The sequence below is a fragment of the Thamnophis sirtalis genome, unplaced genomic scaffold (assembly GCF_051295495.1).
Source record: "Thamnophis sirtalis isolate CommonGarterSnake01/CBP01778 unplaced genomic scaffold, rThaSir2_p1.2 scaffold_6, whole genome shotgun sequence".
Lineage (NCBI taxonomy): Eukaryota > Metazoa > Chordata > Lepidosauria > Squamata > Natricidae > Thamnophis > Thamnophis sirtalis.
The window spans coordinates 54,023,934-54,040,507 of NW_028261386.1; the positions used below are offsets into that span (position 1 = coordinate 54,023,934).

General features: G+C 35.0%; 1 protein-coding gene across 1 annotated transcript in view; it reads right to left on the reverse strand.

Moving 5' to 3' along the window:
- Positions 1 to 16,574, reverse strand: part of PLB1 (phospholipase B1) — a 102,515-nt gene that overhangs the window by 24,006 nt on the left and 61,935 nt on the right. Inside the window, exons 37-48 of the mRNA XM_087717892.1 lie at positions 15,901 to 16,001; positions 14,482 to 14,563; positions 14,088 to 14,192; positions 12,445 to 12,540; positions 11,966 to 12,037; positions 9,757 to 9,834; positions 9,260 to 9,320; positions 8,162 to 8,220; positions 7,739 to 7,806; positions 6,745 to 6,788; positions 4,847 to 4,946; positions 1,682 to 1,733 (exon numbers count right to left, since the gene is read on the reverse strand). Coding sequence (XP_087574018.1) covers positions 1,682 to 1,733; positions 4,847 to 4,946; positions 6,745 to 6,788; positions 7,739 to 7,806; positions 8,162 to 8,220; positions 9,260 to 9,320; positions 9,757 to 9,834; positions 11,966 to 12,037; positions 12,445 to 12,540; positions 14,088 to 14,192; positions 14,482 to 14,563; positions 15,901 to 16,001 — 918 coding nt within the window. The remainder of the gene's footprint in view (positions 1 to 1,681; positions 1,734 to 4,846; positions 4,947 to 6,744; positions 6,789 to 7,738; positions 7,807 to 8,161; positions 8,221 to 9,259; positions 9,321 to 9,756; positions 9,835 to 11,965; positions 12,038 to 12,444; positions 12,541 to 14,087; positions 14,193 to 14,481; positions 14,564 to 15,900; positions 16,002 to 16,574) is intronic.

A 16,574-nucleotide genomic window follows, 5' to 3' on the forward strand; every position in this document is an offset into this window, starting at 1 on the left:
TAAAAATCAATCAACCCACACCTTCCCCAACCGTCAGATTTACAGCAAACCTTCCAGCAATCCTGTAACTTTCTTTTTTCTCCCTTTCTACAACATTTCCTAAGTGCCTTATATTAGCCAGAAAGGAAACCAGGCCTAATCTAAATTTAAAGACTTATACACTTGCTCAGAAGTTTTGGCCACGTTCTAAGGCGTCTTAGTGTAATGGATACCTGTGAAATGTACAGAATGTACATTAGTATATGGATGTAGATTAGTATATGGATAGCAATAGACAGAGTGACTGATGAAATTAAGATTTCAAAGAAGCACAGAGCAACAACATGAAAAGCAAGATAAACCACTGTCTTCCCCTGCTGAATACTGTAGAGAGGGGGCATATTTCTACAGTAAGAAAACTCAGTTTGCACCTGGTTTACACAAAACAATATTATTACTTCAGTTTCTGACATGCCTGCAGCTTATTACTTTTCCATAATGTAAAACTGCAATCAGACACAAATAGGAAGGTAGTACTTATGATGATTGAAAGATCCTGCCATGTCATGCAGTAAGAACTGAAGTTAGAAAGATGGGCTAGAATTTGGCCTCTTCTCCCCCACCCCTTGTTTTGGGGTTGTTGGGGGGGTTGGCCTTTTTACATGTTGACATGAAAAACTCTCATGATTAGAGATCTCTTTGGATCCAAAGAGCAAAAGTAAATTTTTGGTCCTCACTGATTTCATTGATCCATTGGCATCCCGGCTGCTTTCCACAGCCAAACCACATCTAGAGATCCCACCATAGCACTTTTGGGAATGCAGTAGGAATAAATCTCTTTTGCTCTTTTGCAAAGTGTTAAATTGGCATACATGTTATGCTTTATTTTCATTCAGAAACATATTCTAATATCTGGGTTAAGAAAGGCATTCTTCCTTGTCTCTTTCCATCTTACATTAGGTGACATGATTCTTCCCATAAATTCAGTTTGGTCTAGTGTTTGGCTCCAGGCTAGAAACTATATTATTATGTAATATTAATTTTTAAATACACCTATTGTGTATTTATTGTGTAAAAAAAGGTAGATTCAAAAAATAAAACGTAAAAAAGAGATGCCTTAAATGTAATCAAATTTTGCTTAAGGTGAACTTTAGGACTAATGTACAGTATAATAAAAATAAATAAGTAGCAGATAAATTGACTTGGGAGAATCAATTTGATAAGGTCCTGGCCTAGAAACAAGAAACTTTGGGTCCTGCCTTAGCCATGAAAGTCACTGAGTGACTTTAGCCCAGTCATTCTTTATCAGCCCAACTCACGGCACAGGGTTGTTGTGAGAATAGGCGAAAGAAAGAATATTAGGTATGTTTTCCTTTCAAGTTATTTATAAAAATAATAAAAGTAGGATAACATTAAATAAAAATAAATAAGATAATATTGCCTATTTGTTACCATCTTCTAGGACTATCTGTGGATATTTTCAGCAGCAAATATAATCTTAGTATCATAATATACAATAACCTGTTATATTGTTCATACAATAATTAATTTATATTACATGAAAAGGGAATTAGAATCTTTTTATAATGATTTCAGAATCTTGACCATAACTATTATCTTGAAGTGTGCAATTATGTGGAAAACTACTTTAACATAGAAGATTCTAGATTTTTCTTCAGGTTTCCAAAATGCATAGACTTACTGGGTTCCTTTTCATGAGCTCTACCAATTCATGTGCTTGGGCTGAGATATTCCTAGAGAAACAAAGAAGAAAAAATGTCTAACAAACGCCCTGAAATTGCAGACTCAATGAAACCAATAAACTATGAGTGAGCTGTATCGTGGGAATGAAATGGGATTTCCCAAAGGAAGTTCATAGTGTGACTTGAAGAGTTACTTCTAATCATTCTCCAGCTGTCAACAATCATTACCAAAACAACAAAGATGAAAATAAATCACCTTCTTGTGCAACCAACATTTTGAAATAAGCAATGTATCTGGGGAGTGTGTAATTCACGAAAGTTGTGAGTCCTCTTGCATGAAATGAAAAATGGCAGGAAGCTGTTTTTCACCTAACAAAATAGGAGCTTTACTTTTGCATGACTTCTCTGCTTTAACATATATTACTTATGCATTTGAATGATCAGATTTATGTAATTTTCCATCACTGATTAGAATTGGCCCTGAGGTCTACCGCAGCCCTGGTTGAAAACCGAATTAGCTCTGCTTCAGATTCCAAACCCTGAAATATATTTTCAGGATGCTTTTCTTCTCCAACTTTTATCTTTATAACAACTCCATGAAGTACAAAGCAAGGGTTTCAAACTATGGTTTGTTGAACCAGCTATTGGGTTTTTACATTCAGCAATGCCATAACAGATGCATTGCTTTTATGCTAAGCTAGAAACAAATAAAACACATCAATGTTTAGCATTATCTGTGAACCAGACTAAGGATATAGGTAGGCATGGCTTAGAGGGACTACAATGAATGTATGTCTGTTACACTGCGCTAACTGGCTGTGTGAAAACCACCACTAACAATTGATAATAGAAAAAGCAATGAGTGCCCCAGTGGTGAGTTCCGATCCTGTTCCAACCGGTACGGTTGGAATGTGCCCGGCATCGGCCACATGGATGTGTGTGTCCCGCACATGCATTGTAACTGCCTGGGACACCTCCGCAAGCCTCCGTGATGCTCCAGCTGCTCGGCAAAGCATTGCGCAGGCGCCGTATGAGCTATGCGCGTGTGTGGAAGTGCCAAAGACTTAAAGGACAGGTAAGGAGCTTGGGCAGGCGGGTGGGCCCTCCAGAGCACCATACTGGAACGGTACCCAGTGCTCCAGGCAGGCTCCAGTATGCCCGTAACAGGACATACCACCTGCAACCCACCACTGGAGTGCCCCCATTCCTTTAAGTAATGATATTATATGATATTTTAAAGGTAGGTTTTATTTAAAAGATGATAGGTATTTGCTTAAACTGTTGAAGAAGTGTATTAAGGTTAAAAGGTAATTCAATTTCGAGTGCCACAGTGGGCTTTGGGAAACTGTGAACTACATTGTTTTTCAGCCCAATCTGGTTTATAGAAATGTTGTTAGGAGAAAAAGATCAGGACGATATATCATCTTAATTTCCTGAAGGAAAGGCAGGAGATAAATTTAATGAATAAATTAATAGGACCAGATCATTTTGTAAACTGGGAATTTGCAAAAATTAAGTTCCCCAAAGGTCATTCACTTTGGTGGTTTTGCTTCTTCCCTTTATTTTATGAACTATCAACCCAAGAGCAATATTTGTCTGTGTGTATAGGGAAAGAAACTCTTCATAAACAAAACCAGCAAACAATATATATTCCCTGAAACAGTGGATGCCGTGGTGAACAGTCATATTGCAAGACAGCATCCATCTGCCAACCAGCCTTCCTTCTTGTCAAGGAGCAGAGAAGCTTTGATCAATTATTCTGTGGAAGGATTGGCTCTGGCAGCCTGCACAGAAATTTAAAGCTTTACATTCTCAAGGCAGTATTTGGAAACAGTGACTTTTTCACAGTCATGCTGTCTAATCTCTAATTCCCTCTGCAATCAATTTAGTGTTTGGCACAAAGTGATCAAATGGGAACCTCGTCTAGGGTTGCCAAATGCATGCGAACAGGTATAATACTATAAAAGGTTGAATGGTAGAAGATTATGGTTAGATTTTTACACCAGACTAATATCATAGGAAGATTGAGATGAAACGCAGAAAAAAGTATGGGGGAATAATTTAGTTAAATTGCCTATGAAAAACACATGCAGTTATGGACTTAATGAGGTAAGACTCACATCTTAAAACTGCAGTGCTATACCAACAGAATATAGGTTCATGAGTCTGCCAAGAATTAATTCTGCTTTGTTGGCTCTCAGCCCAGCAATGGATGACCGCTTAGAAGACCAGAACTGGCATCTACTGGCTCAAATGTTTCCAAGGCAGACAGAATTATAGAAATCAGTTGAGTTTGGCCAGGATTCAGTTTTTACCAAATGAAGTAGTTAAGAAAAAAAAACAGAACAGAAATACATTTGGGACAACACAGAGTTGCCTTAAGGATTGGAATCATAAGTTTTGAAAAATCTGAGAAACTGTTGGCCCATAGCATGAGATCATAGACAATGGCAATAGAGAAGACAGGAAAGCAAATGATCAAACATGTGTGACATATGTATTTGTTTTATGCATTAGAACAAAAACTGTGATATTTGTATGATAATGTTGCCTTCTGCATAGTCATTTTGATATCATCAGATCTCCTAAAAAAATAAAAACAAGAAGACAGCAACTACTGTTCTGTTCCTTATGGCAAAACTTTAGAAAGAACTGGGTTAATGGAAGTCAGTTTGTTGCACAATCTGGTAACATAGCCTTCAAGTATGTTATATAAGACTTTTAAAAATGTATTAAGACTTTTATGTTGCATTCTTCAAAGTTTTCAGGATGATTTACTAAATAATAGTGACAGAGGTACTGTAGGTATAGAACTCTGATGAAGAACAGAGTAGGAGTCTAAATGAATTTTAAATTGCTTTGTTCTATAATATATTCGGACATTATTTTTATCAGTTTGTTAAATGACTTCATGCGGTGGGTAACTGGCTCCCTGGATTTTTACAATCTTCTAATTCCCCAGCAAGTTCATCCAAAGTTTTATTCAGGTGATACTTTTGCATGCTGAATTCTGGAGAGTTGATTATAACCCACAACTAGTGGGATGATTAATCTTAAGAAAAAGCCCTCAGTTTTGGAATATGCTTTGGTTTAGTGAAGCTAAATATTCCAGTACTATTTCAGTCATGGATTTCCTTGCTCAAATATCTTCCACAGGAACTTACCAGGTTGTGGCTTCTCCCACAGCTACATTGAACCCAGCAGTTTCCTTTTGGGTGCCAGTGGAGAAACCAATGAGGCCTGGATTAAATTTCTTCAAAATATCTGACAGAGAAAGAGAAATTCAACATCAGTGTTTCTTCAGTAAATAAGAATTAGCATCTCATTCCCAGTGTTGATTTTTAAAGCTTTTAAGGGTTCTGAATCCTTACAATCATTGAAAGTTAGTTCACATTTGACAAAGGTTTTCTTAATTATTCTTAATAGTTATTAGAAAAAAATATAGCTATGGGATTCTTAATGCTCTCTGAGATTGGTTGTTTCTTTAGAAGTTTCATTATTAAATCAGATATCATTATCAATGCTGGAAATGAGTGGAGTTTGGTCTCTATTTATATACTAGTGGCTTCCCTGCCAGCGTCGCTTGTAGTGTTCTTGGTAGTTCCTTGTCAGGTTATTGTTTACTGTTTGTCTGAGTTGGTAGTTTCATGATTGGGGTATTATTTGCTTCTTGATTTTTGGTCTAATGTTAATCTTGGTGTTAATCTCTCTTTAGTTGGCTATTGATTACTAGTAAGGTAGTGTTTTGATCTTTTAGTTTCCTTTTTTTGATTTTTGTTTGTCTCTTTTGAATGATGTGTAGATCTTGTTTATCTCTATGTGCCTGTTGATGACTGATTTGTCCAAAGGCCAGGTTTCTAAAAATTCTCTAGTGTTTTTGAACTTGACTTGGGCTAGGAGGTTCACAGTTTCCCAGTTGAAATCTGCCCATGTATTGTGAAATTAAGGACTTTCATCATGTCTTCTGAATGCTAGTTGATGTTAGATAGCTATGAGTATTTAGTTTGTAAAACTCTATGTTTGAATTGCTATGTTTTTATCTATCACTACACTACTAAATGAGAAGGGTCATCTCTGTTTCAGAGAGGAAATTCATTTAAATGGCTACATGGTAATCAGATAGAACATGGTCTCTTCATGTTACAAATAATGATGCCTATTAAATTTGACTGGTAGAAATGGGTGAAAATTCATAAACATCTTCACATATAGAGCAAAATAGGATTGAAATTATTAGAATGTGAGAGACAGCAATGTATCTCCACCAAATTCTCTACAATTATAGGGCTGAAAGAGGTCTTCTTTTTTAGTCCCTTGCCCAAGGCAGGAGATCTTTTTCCATCCTGAGCAAATAGCTGTCCAATATTTTATTGAAGACCTCTTTGAGACTATTAGTTTTGAAAGTCCAAAAGTATAAAATTCTATGGGATACTTGTGAGATAGTTTCTTCAAATTTCTATTGGATGGTACCAATTCCTCCATCTTTGCCCTGAAACTTACAGTTCTCAGAATTCCTACAGAGTGAGACATTGTGATTATATGGAAGGGAGAACAAGGGAAGTGGGCAGCAACAACTCACACGAATGCAATGCAACCACAGAGGGAAATAGATAGCCTACCATAAGAACAGAACAGGTTCCCCAGGTCCTGCCAATCTTTCCCTTCCAAATTGCCCATGAAGACAGAAACATACTTATACTTTGCATGGAAAATAAAGTTTTCCATGAGGAAGAAAAACAACAGGAAAAGACACAGCCTTATAGAGCATGTGCCAACCTAGTGATTGAGGGGGAAAGAAAATACAAGTTACAAGCCTATGACATGGCATAAGATAACTTGGCAGGTAGAGAGTGAGGAGTAAAATTGGGAAGTAACTCAGAGCATATCCTGGAAGTCAGGACACAACTAGGAAGCCTTTAGAAACAGGACAGCAAACATCAAACCCCATCAAACATACAGTATCTGCTATATTGTTGAAAGCAATAATTCATAGTTCAAATACATTTCAGATTTAATTATGTCTATTCCTATTTTGTATTTTGATGTATTTTGGGCTACTCACTAGGTAATGTTGTGTGAGTCTCTAAGCTTCCATCACTTCCAGTGCTTGAAAAAGAATAATAAAAATTGATCAGTGGTGTTAATACTACATCCAGCACATACCATCTGTCAGAGAGAACAACTGTGGAAAAGAGAAGATAGATTTTGGGGGAAAAATACGGTATCTTCCAAAATAAACTATTAGGCATGTACAAATTTTATTTTCAAAGTTTTCAGATTATTTTAAATAACAAATATTTGCCATAATTTCTGAAGAAACAATTGGAGAACACATACAATTAGCATAAACAGCAAAATATAGCCCTGTTTATTTTTGTGCATTCGATGTACCAAGACATATCAAGATACAAATTTAATAACAGGCATTATATCATTGTATTTTTATTCCAAATGCCAGCATAATAACAATCATTCTCTTAAGAATTGAGCTTTTTTGACCAAATGATCAGCATTCCACAAAGATATGCAAGGAAGGAAATCTGTAGATGAGAATTGGGGATAATATTTCTAATGTAAGTATTATTACATACATATAAGGATTAGGCAAGCTTCTTATCATTGCTTTGTGTCACTCCTAGTGGAGGCTTAATGACTTAGGAATTATCTAAAATCTTGATCAGGAGCTATTTATTCAGTTTGTGATAGAAATGTAAGCCACACTAAAGATTGCCAGATGGCAGCACATTGTTAACAGATCCCTTAATAAGTGGTTGAGAAAGATCAAACTGCATGCTTGGGCATGAAAATATGACGTAGGTAGAACTTTTCCATAATGCAGCTTTTTTTCATTTCTTTCATATCTATAATTACCTGAACTTTTCAACCATGCACATTTGGTTCTATATTCTACTTCTGCTTTATCTAACTTTACCCTCCAGATAATAGGACTATCAGTTAGGAATTCTAGGCCTTGCTGTCCTAACACACCTGAGAGAAGCAGTTTTGGAGAAGACTTTTAATTGAACATGGATGAAATTTGGGGAAAAAACACTTACCTCCAGGAAAGTCCTCTCCAAGCTGTTTTGATATCATTCAAACCAATTGCTTTAGCGCCTTCAGCAATCTGTTAAAAATAGAAAAAAATAAAATGTAATCAACAGTAATTTATCATTTCTTACAGAATCAAAAAGCTAACATCTGGGTAATGGTCACTGATGAGGTGATACTATCAATATACCAAAAGCAACATGGAGGAATATTCTAGAAAACCTTCATTTACTAAAGAAAGTAGGCAGGTATTCACCATTTTACTTGGATACTGAAAGTTGCATACCACATTTCATAGCTCCAGCTATAATGGCCTATTATAAATTTTCAATTAATAAATATTCAGGATTAATATTCTGCTTGATGTCATTTTAATAAGCTGACATTCTTAGATTCTTAGAATAACAATATTACTGAAAATGTGGACATACCATCATTGAATCACCAAGTGCTGCTATCACTTGAATGTCAGCTGGCTGCAGCCTGTGCACTAAAAAAAAAACCAGAAATAAAATTGAGGGAGAATATCATATACAGAATGCAAAATAACATTTGGAAATGACATTGAAAATCTTCTAGTCCAACTCCCTGTTCAAGCAGGACACCCTATACTATTTCAAACAAAAGACTTTCTAATCTCTTCTTTAAAATCTCCAGTGATGGAGCACCCACAATTTACAGAAGCAAACCATTTGACTGATTAGTTCACACTGTCAGGAAATTTGGATTAGATTGGATCTCTTTTTTATGAGTTTCCATTCATTACTTCTTGTCCTACCCTCAGGTATTTTGGAAAATAAGTTGATCCCTTCTTCTTTGTGACAGGCCCTCAAATATTAGAAGACTGCTATCATGTCACCCTTAATTCTTCTTTTTGTTAGACTAGACAAACCCAGTTCAATATCCTGATAGGCTAAACATGTAGTGATAGGTATAACTTAAAAGGTAAGTTAAGCACTTCTAAAGTTTATAACTCCAATATCCTTACCGGGGCATAAGTCTTACTAGACAGAATTTGGGTCTATTTCCATTTAATCTTGCATAGGACTGAGTACAAAAAGAGAAGAATATAACAGGCAGATCAATAATACTAAGCACTGGCCTAGTGTGCTAAACTACAACCTAAATATGCCTTATGTTTTCCAGATTCTTCACTATCTTTGTTGCCCAATTTGGCAATTAATTTTCTCTTTGGGGACCATCCTGCTATTATCAGGCAGCTGACAGTCCACTGTCAATGGGATTTAAGGAGTTTCATTGTATGCTCTACTTTCACCTGTACCAACCCTGAACATACAGTATTACTATATAACTAAGATAAAATAAGTTTTAAACATTCATTGATAATGAAATATGAACTGAAAAATATAGTCTCTAGATTGCTTAAGATTATAAAAAATAGAAAAAAAAAAAAAAACTACAGATGTTTGTTTCTCCCCAAACCCCAGAATTTTACATAAAAGTTGCACTGAGAGAGGAGGAAAATACCTTAAATTATTATTTTTACTGCATGAGCAGTTATTTCTCACCTGATGTGGGGACTTCTCTGGATCCAGTCTGTACAGAACATGGCAGTTTGCTACCCCAGTTCTTAAAAACAAAATACAGTCAGCATATCACTGGAAATTGTTCCTATTGGTTGTAATAAACTACAAGAAATCTAGAAACAACTTGTGTTTCAAAGGGACAGCTACATCCTATTTCTATGCTTCAAGAGAGGAACTTGAAATTACTGAGTCATCCTTGGGATATCAGGAACAGAATTACATCCAGCCTTGTTCATTATTATTGCCCACAATTGAGAAACAGTTTGGTGTACTGGTTAAAGATGCTGAAATAAGAGCGTGGCAACCTGAATTCTAGGCCCCTGTTAAGCATGAAGCCAACTGAATTACTTTTGAGATATTGGCCTACCACTTCCAAAAATGTTGTTACAAAACTGTATGGATGTGAAAGCATTCTGTGGATACCAGAAAACATGAATATGCTAAGAGAAATAATGCACAGTAAATAATAAAGGGATTACCTGGTCTGGCAACTTGGTAGGATTTTCTGATGGATTTGTGGCATTGCTGTTTTTGAAGGTACGCAGGAAAGGTTGTTGCTAATAGAGAAAGCACATGAACACCAAGCTTCAAAATTTCAATACAGAAAAACAGAAGCATAGATTCAAGCCACTAGATTAGCCCCTTGACCGCAGCTAAGTCTGCAAGTCTAGCAATGCTGCAAATAATGGTTCTCTCACAAAAAAGGAGATTATTTTGGAACCAGCCTATTTATATAAAGGAGGCAAACTGGAAATTTTGAACTGAGATTAGCTTCCATAATGAGACTACTTCAAATAAGTATTAAGATGAAAAATGCAATTGTCTGGAATCTTGTGCGTGAAAAAATGTGTATATCTTTTCATCTTTTCATATTGCACAATGCTATAAGTTGGCTGTTTGGTGACAGAAAGAGCCATCACCTCATGAGATAATGCACAAATAGCTGGCTTATTTGTCACATAAAATTGGGTAGAGAGAAAAATTAGAATTACAGACAGTTTAATAATCCAAATTCTAATAGAACAGAATATAACAGAAAAATCTGTTCCGAAAATCAGAAAAATCCCAAGCTATGCTCACTTTCTGCTGCTACCAGTATGGAGAATCCCATTTCCCTAAACACTTATCAAAGGTCAGATATGAATGTTTGCTCAGAATGATTTGCTGCTTTGTGCATGAAGTGTTTTAAAAGACGCCTCCCAGGGCTCCTTCCAACGTTCAAATGTAGGCACTGCACAGATGCAAACAAATCTGTAAATCTCACTCAAACACCCTTGCCTTGTAAAGATTACAGAGACACTTTTCAGATTATCCTACTTCATCAAATGTAACCCAAAGAGAGTGCTATTCCCCCACTCATTTTTTTTAAAAAAGGAGTACAGTACAAACCAGTTTATCGTCATGGTTTTACTGTGTTGCATTTTAAACTGTACAGTATGTCTCGCAGGAAAAAAAACTCATCACAAATTTTAACAGATGTAGAACAAATTGCATTTACATCTAACATGCAGATAAATAAAATAAAAAAATATTGCTTGGTCCATTTGCCTTATGTTGTGTAGGAGGCTACTTATTATTTGTTGGTTTCGTTATATCTCCAAGAGCTCAACACATCATGAATAGCACTTTGCCCACTATTTTTATTCCCTGACAGCAACACCTGGAGACTTAGTGTGGGCTGAGAAATAGTGTGAGACTCAAAGGCATCCAGTCTTCTTTCATGATTCAGAATGAAGCTAATTCTCTATAGTTCTAGTCCAATGTTTCTCAACCTTGGTAACTTTAAAATGAATTTCACCCTCTGTTTTGGAAATTTTAGGAGTATAAGTCAAGGTATGTTAAAATTGCTAACATTGAGAAACACTGATATTTAACCATTATGTTACTCAGCCATAAAGTGTTTAGCCATCTTGCATATAGTTTGGCTAGACAATCCAAAGATATTTTTCCATTGACATGGAAAAATAATCAGAGCTGCCTTATCCCACAAAGGCACACAGCAAATCCATTTCTGATCTTGAAATCCCATAGATTAAAGAAGATGGGCAAATTCCATAACTGGTAAGGTCAAATAAAATAAAAACCCTAATTTTAAATATCTATATTATGCTGCAGTTATGCCTATTTACTATGAATAAGATGCAATGGATCTTTTTTCTGAATAAACCTGGGCAGGATTGTGATGTTAATCTGTATAAATATGCCACTAAAGTATATGAGTGAGGTAAGAACTTTCCAGAACTAAAACCACTAGTTCTTCCTAGTAGATGTGAAGGACATAAGAATTGGCAGACCCATATGAAATTTGTAAGCTTATTTTGGAAATATTTCTATTTTATCTAGTACACGGATGTAGTACAGGATATAAATTTATTTATAGATTAACAGTGTAATCCTATACATGCTATTTAGAATCAGAACTAAGCTGCATTACATTTTGTGGTAAAATTGTCTAGAATTTCAGTCTAATAGTTGAGGAATAGGACCAAGGATTTCTACCTTCAACCAAAAAGTTACTTGGAAATTTGCTTGGTCCTCAAAACTCAAGATCATCAAAGGACATCTGTTCATAATTAAGCATGAACTGTTAAACTGCTGGCATTCAAACATTATTGGCTGTTGCTTTGATACCAAAATTGTTCATTCCCACAAAACCCTTGCACTAGAAGAAGACAATATTATGTTTACCGGAGAAGGGCAACTCAGTGTTATGTTATCCATAAAATCGAAGGAAACAGCTTTTTTTCCAACAGGTTGAAGCTAGAGAGTAAAAGAAAGATATGATTATGTAGCTGTTTGATTTAAAGTCCCATGCAACTATTTGATTTACTGCTTTCACAGTTTTTGTGTAATAAAAAAGAGATAAAAAAGCAATGGGCAAATATAAAAGTTATAAATATCTTCTTGCATGATATTCTAAAAAATTCTGAGAACAAAATACAGCAATTACCCAATTCAAGATTCAGTTAAGATGAGCAGAAAACAAAGTCCAAACATAATGGGGATGGAGAGAAAATTATAGTCCTTAGCATTGACATTCAATCAGATTCACTAGTGTTGATAGTAAGTTATCAGCTTACTGTTTTTTGGTAGGAATGTACACATTATCCAAATAAAACAATACAGCCATTTCAAATCTGAATTATTCCCCGAAGTAGGTGCCTCACCATATTGTTCCAGAGAGCTCTAGAAAGTTGGGAATGTGATTTTTGGCTAAAATGAAAACAGTCTGGTGCAAAGAAGGAGGTATCTAGTCGCTCATCCTGAAAATGAGAAAAGCATCATTGTTGTTATTATGCTTTTAAAGATGCAAACATTACAAAGCCAAACAGAACCCATATTAATTTTTTTCAAAGAGAACTAGAATTTTAACATAAATACTTTATTCTACTTGTGTCATAAACCAGAATCATTCAATGAAGTGTACAACAAGAGATTCAGACAGATTAACAAAAGTTTACAGTGTACAGAATCAAACTATGAAATTCCTCATCAAAAAGTGTGATGATGGACCCCAACTCAAACAACTTTAATAGGGGATTAGGCAAACTGATGGAAAATTCTGGCTAATCTGAGGAAATGTTAGACAGTATGCTCTGAGTACCAGTGTTCATATGAGTAAAGTTACAATCATGTTCTGTTTGTGTGTTTTCAGTAGGTGCTGGAACGACCACTATGGGTACAATATTGGATAAGTCATTGATCTGATCCATTACAGATTTAAAAGGTGAAAAGACTTCAGATCACAGAGCACTAAAGATGCTCAATTCATTCTAAATGAACATTCCCTTAAACCTAATATAAATCTTGCAATACCTTGGTTTTTATAGCATTACATTCCCTAATCTACATTATGAAATGAGGTTTAATGTGAACTCTCTCCAGCATATTTGAATTTTAACTTTTGCAGAATAGATTTTATTTTTCTTTTATTTCATGAAAACTAAATGTTGAAAAAGCAATCATTTAAAGTATTAAAATGCATGAATGACATCATATGCATAAATTGCTAAAGCACATGATGCAAGCATGAATTTTTTTCATAATATGGAAAAATAATTATTGTAATTTTTTGAAATATGAAAGTAATACATGTAAGAATGTGCCTTTCCTGATAACAGGATATTTTGATTTCTGTTGTTATGCTATCAGTCTTCTTTGTCCAGTGTTGATATAGCTAATCTCAATTCTATGTAAGGAACACAGAATCCAGCCTAGTATAAGTGATGCTAGGAATTTATGCTGTGAATTTCAGTCCACAAATAAGTAATATAATATATAATTAATATATTAAATATAATTAAATATAATACAAAGAAAAACAGAAAATTGATCCAAAGCACACCAGCTATTCCATATTCTAGAAAATAATGATGTGATTTTGCTCAGATTATATTATGAATGTTCTACGAATTTGTACTGTAACAAAGACAGAAATTTAGGCAATGCTTTGACAGGTCAGATTTGTTTCTACAGGCCATTTTCTATTTATGGTTGAACGATTTCATAAAGCATGTTTCCCAGAGTCTGTAACTCAGTTCAAACATATCAAAATAATATTATATTTGCATTTTCAGGATCTCATAGATATATGCATCCCATTAAATTTATTTTGATTCTGTGGATAGTCATTGTAGGAAAATAGGGAATGGGAACATTATGTACAATCTTGATTTGTACAAAATAAAGATATTGTTATTGCTGTTGTTCCTGGTTTTATTGCTTTGTAACCTACCTTGGAATAATTGTTCTTGTACCGAAGAGCAAAAAAAAGTAAAATAAAATAAGTAAACGGGAATCTAGAACATACCTGTAAAACAGGTAATGAAATATCACGGAGGAATGGCTGTAGTACAACTGTAAAATCTTCTCGAGTATCATACTTGTGACTCTTAATTAGTTTCTGTATTTTGCTCTGTGAAAGAAATATAAGAAATATAAAGATCCATCCTTCAATTCCTTGGCTAATTCCCATTAATCAAGCAAGAAAAGATCTTTTACTTTTGAATCAAAACAATTCATGATCTAAAAGATCCAGAAATTGGATTTTTGGATTATAACACAGCATATTGAGGGACATGGTAGCTTTATGTTATCTAGTATAACCATCAAATGTAATGCATAATGTTATATTAGAAACAACATGACAAGAGTGTAGAATAGACAATCCACAAAATGGCAGTATTGATTCATGGCACTCCTACCTGATAAGCTTTGATTGCTTCCTCCAATACCAGGAGACCTAATGAGCCTTCTTCAAGGGAAAGAAGGCAACTGCAATGATCTCTGCATATGAAAATATAGGAAGAAAAGGCATATATAGAACAAATAAACAAAAAAAGCTGATACAGTCATAAAGTAAACAGTTTCTCTAGTAAGGAAGCAGATATCTATATACTTCATTTCTTCAAAGAGATATGAGGTTTTTAGTAGTGGTCTCTCCTTAATGATGAATGTGGATAAAATGATATTAAAATGCAGAAGGTTTTGATTCTACCCATCTTTATTTCTGGGCTTATCCTTTTATGAAGCAAGAGTTGTCAGGAAAGCAATATGCTCACAGAATAAATAAACAATCCACCTTCCCTCTCTTTCCCAAAACACTGAAGACCTTGTTGTGTGCTAGTTATTATCTAGGGGCAAGATGTGGGAAAACCAGGGAGTGTCATGCTGCAAACACAGACAATTCCCCACAAGGTTATCTCTGCCTTTGGTTCAACAAAAGTATCTGAATATCTATTATTTAGCTGTAGTTTAGCCTCTTGAGAGTCATTATTGATATTTTACTTGTTAATTGAAATCTAGAGTACAAAATTTCTCTCTGTTCTGGAATAAAGCTGCAATTTCTATAATTTACATAGCAAAAGCTCTACAGGAGGCATCAGCAGGTCTGTAGCAATCCAAAATAATTCCCCACCCCGACCCTCCCACCCCCTGCAATTCTTTAGAACAGTGTTTCTCAACCTCAGCAACACTTTAAGCTGTATGGGCTTCAACTCTGGCTGGGGAATTGTCAGAGTTGAAGTTCACACAGCTTTAAATTGCTGAGGTTGAGAAATAACAATCTAACAGGGTGAGGATCTCAAATCAATTTAATGAGAACCAGATGTGTTCAATGACCATTGAATGTTAAGGAGAAGTAAAGCCAGAAGAAAAATGGGGAGGAAGGAGAACGTAAAGTAATGAAATGCAAAACAGCAACACTTAACATGCAGGTCTCACTTATGCAAGAGAAATCTGAATAAGTGAATGACCAGATTGTATTGGATCCAAAATAGCCAGTTTAATGACAGGGAAGAACAAGTACTGTAATATCTCATTTACTTTTAAAGATATATGCTGAATCATGATTTAGCAGAGAAAATACATCAGCAAAATGAGATGTCATTGAATTTTAATGTAGTCTTGTTTTTCTGTGTTATATTGGTCATAAAGTCTATGCGTAAGCCTTAGTTTCAAAGCCTTTATTGTCATTCTACATCATGTATACAATGAAATTGGTTATATTGCATGTATAAATTAGTATGTTGCAATTCTTTTTTAGTCATTAAATTTCAGAACTAGTCATTGGATACTTAGTGGTTTTTATATAAATTAATAGCTTGGATGCAAGAGGACCTTACTCTGCTAAGTGCACAGCACATGGTAATCTGCTATCTAGAAACAGTTGCCTTAAAGGGAGAAGATCCATCACCTCCACCAGGTTAACCAGAGCTTTAGGTATCTGAAAAGGAAAAGAGTTAATTATCCAAATTGCATTATATGTAACACAGAGCTTGCATCTGTTCTATAGTAGTTTCAAAGCTGCTGTCATATTTAATTTGCCTCCTATCAGGTTTCACCAGATTCCCTTTGCATTCTCTTCACATTCCTATCTCTGCATGGACATGCTTTTTACTCCATTATATCACAGATAATGGAGTTACAGCCCAATTTATCTAGATGGATCTGGTCGGGAAAGATTGGGACCAGAAAGTAATTATTCAGGTCAAAGAAAATATGCTAAGTTCACTTCTATTGATTTTAGCAAAGTACAAAAAAAATCTGTCTCCCTATTTCCATTTAATTACATTCCATTAAACACTGAAACATATGATTCCTTGGCTTTGTATTATTTGCCTGTATGCAAGATAGCCTTTTATTATTGCAACTGCAAAACCACATTTCCAAATCCTTTCCAATTTGCAGGATACTCCATTAAAATGCCATAGGGTAACCCAGTGTAAAGGAGACTGTAAAAATAAAACATTAGGATTTTTATACTAGGTCTGAAAAGATCCTGTGATACATGTATAGG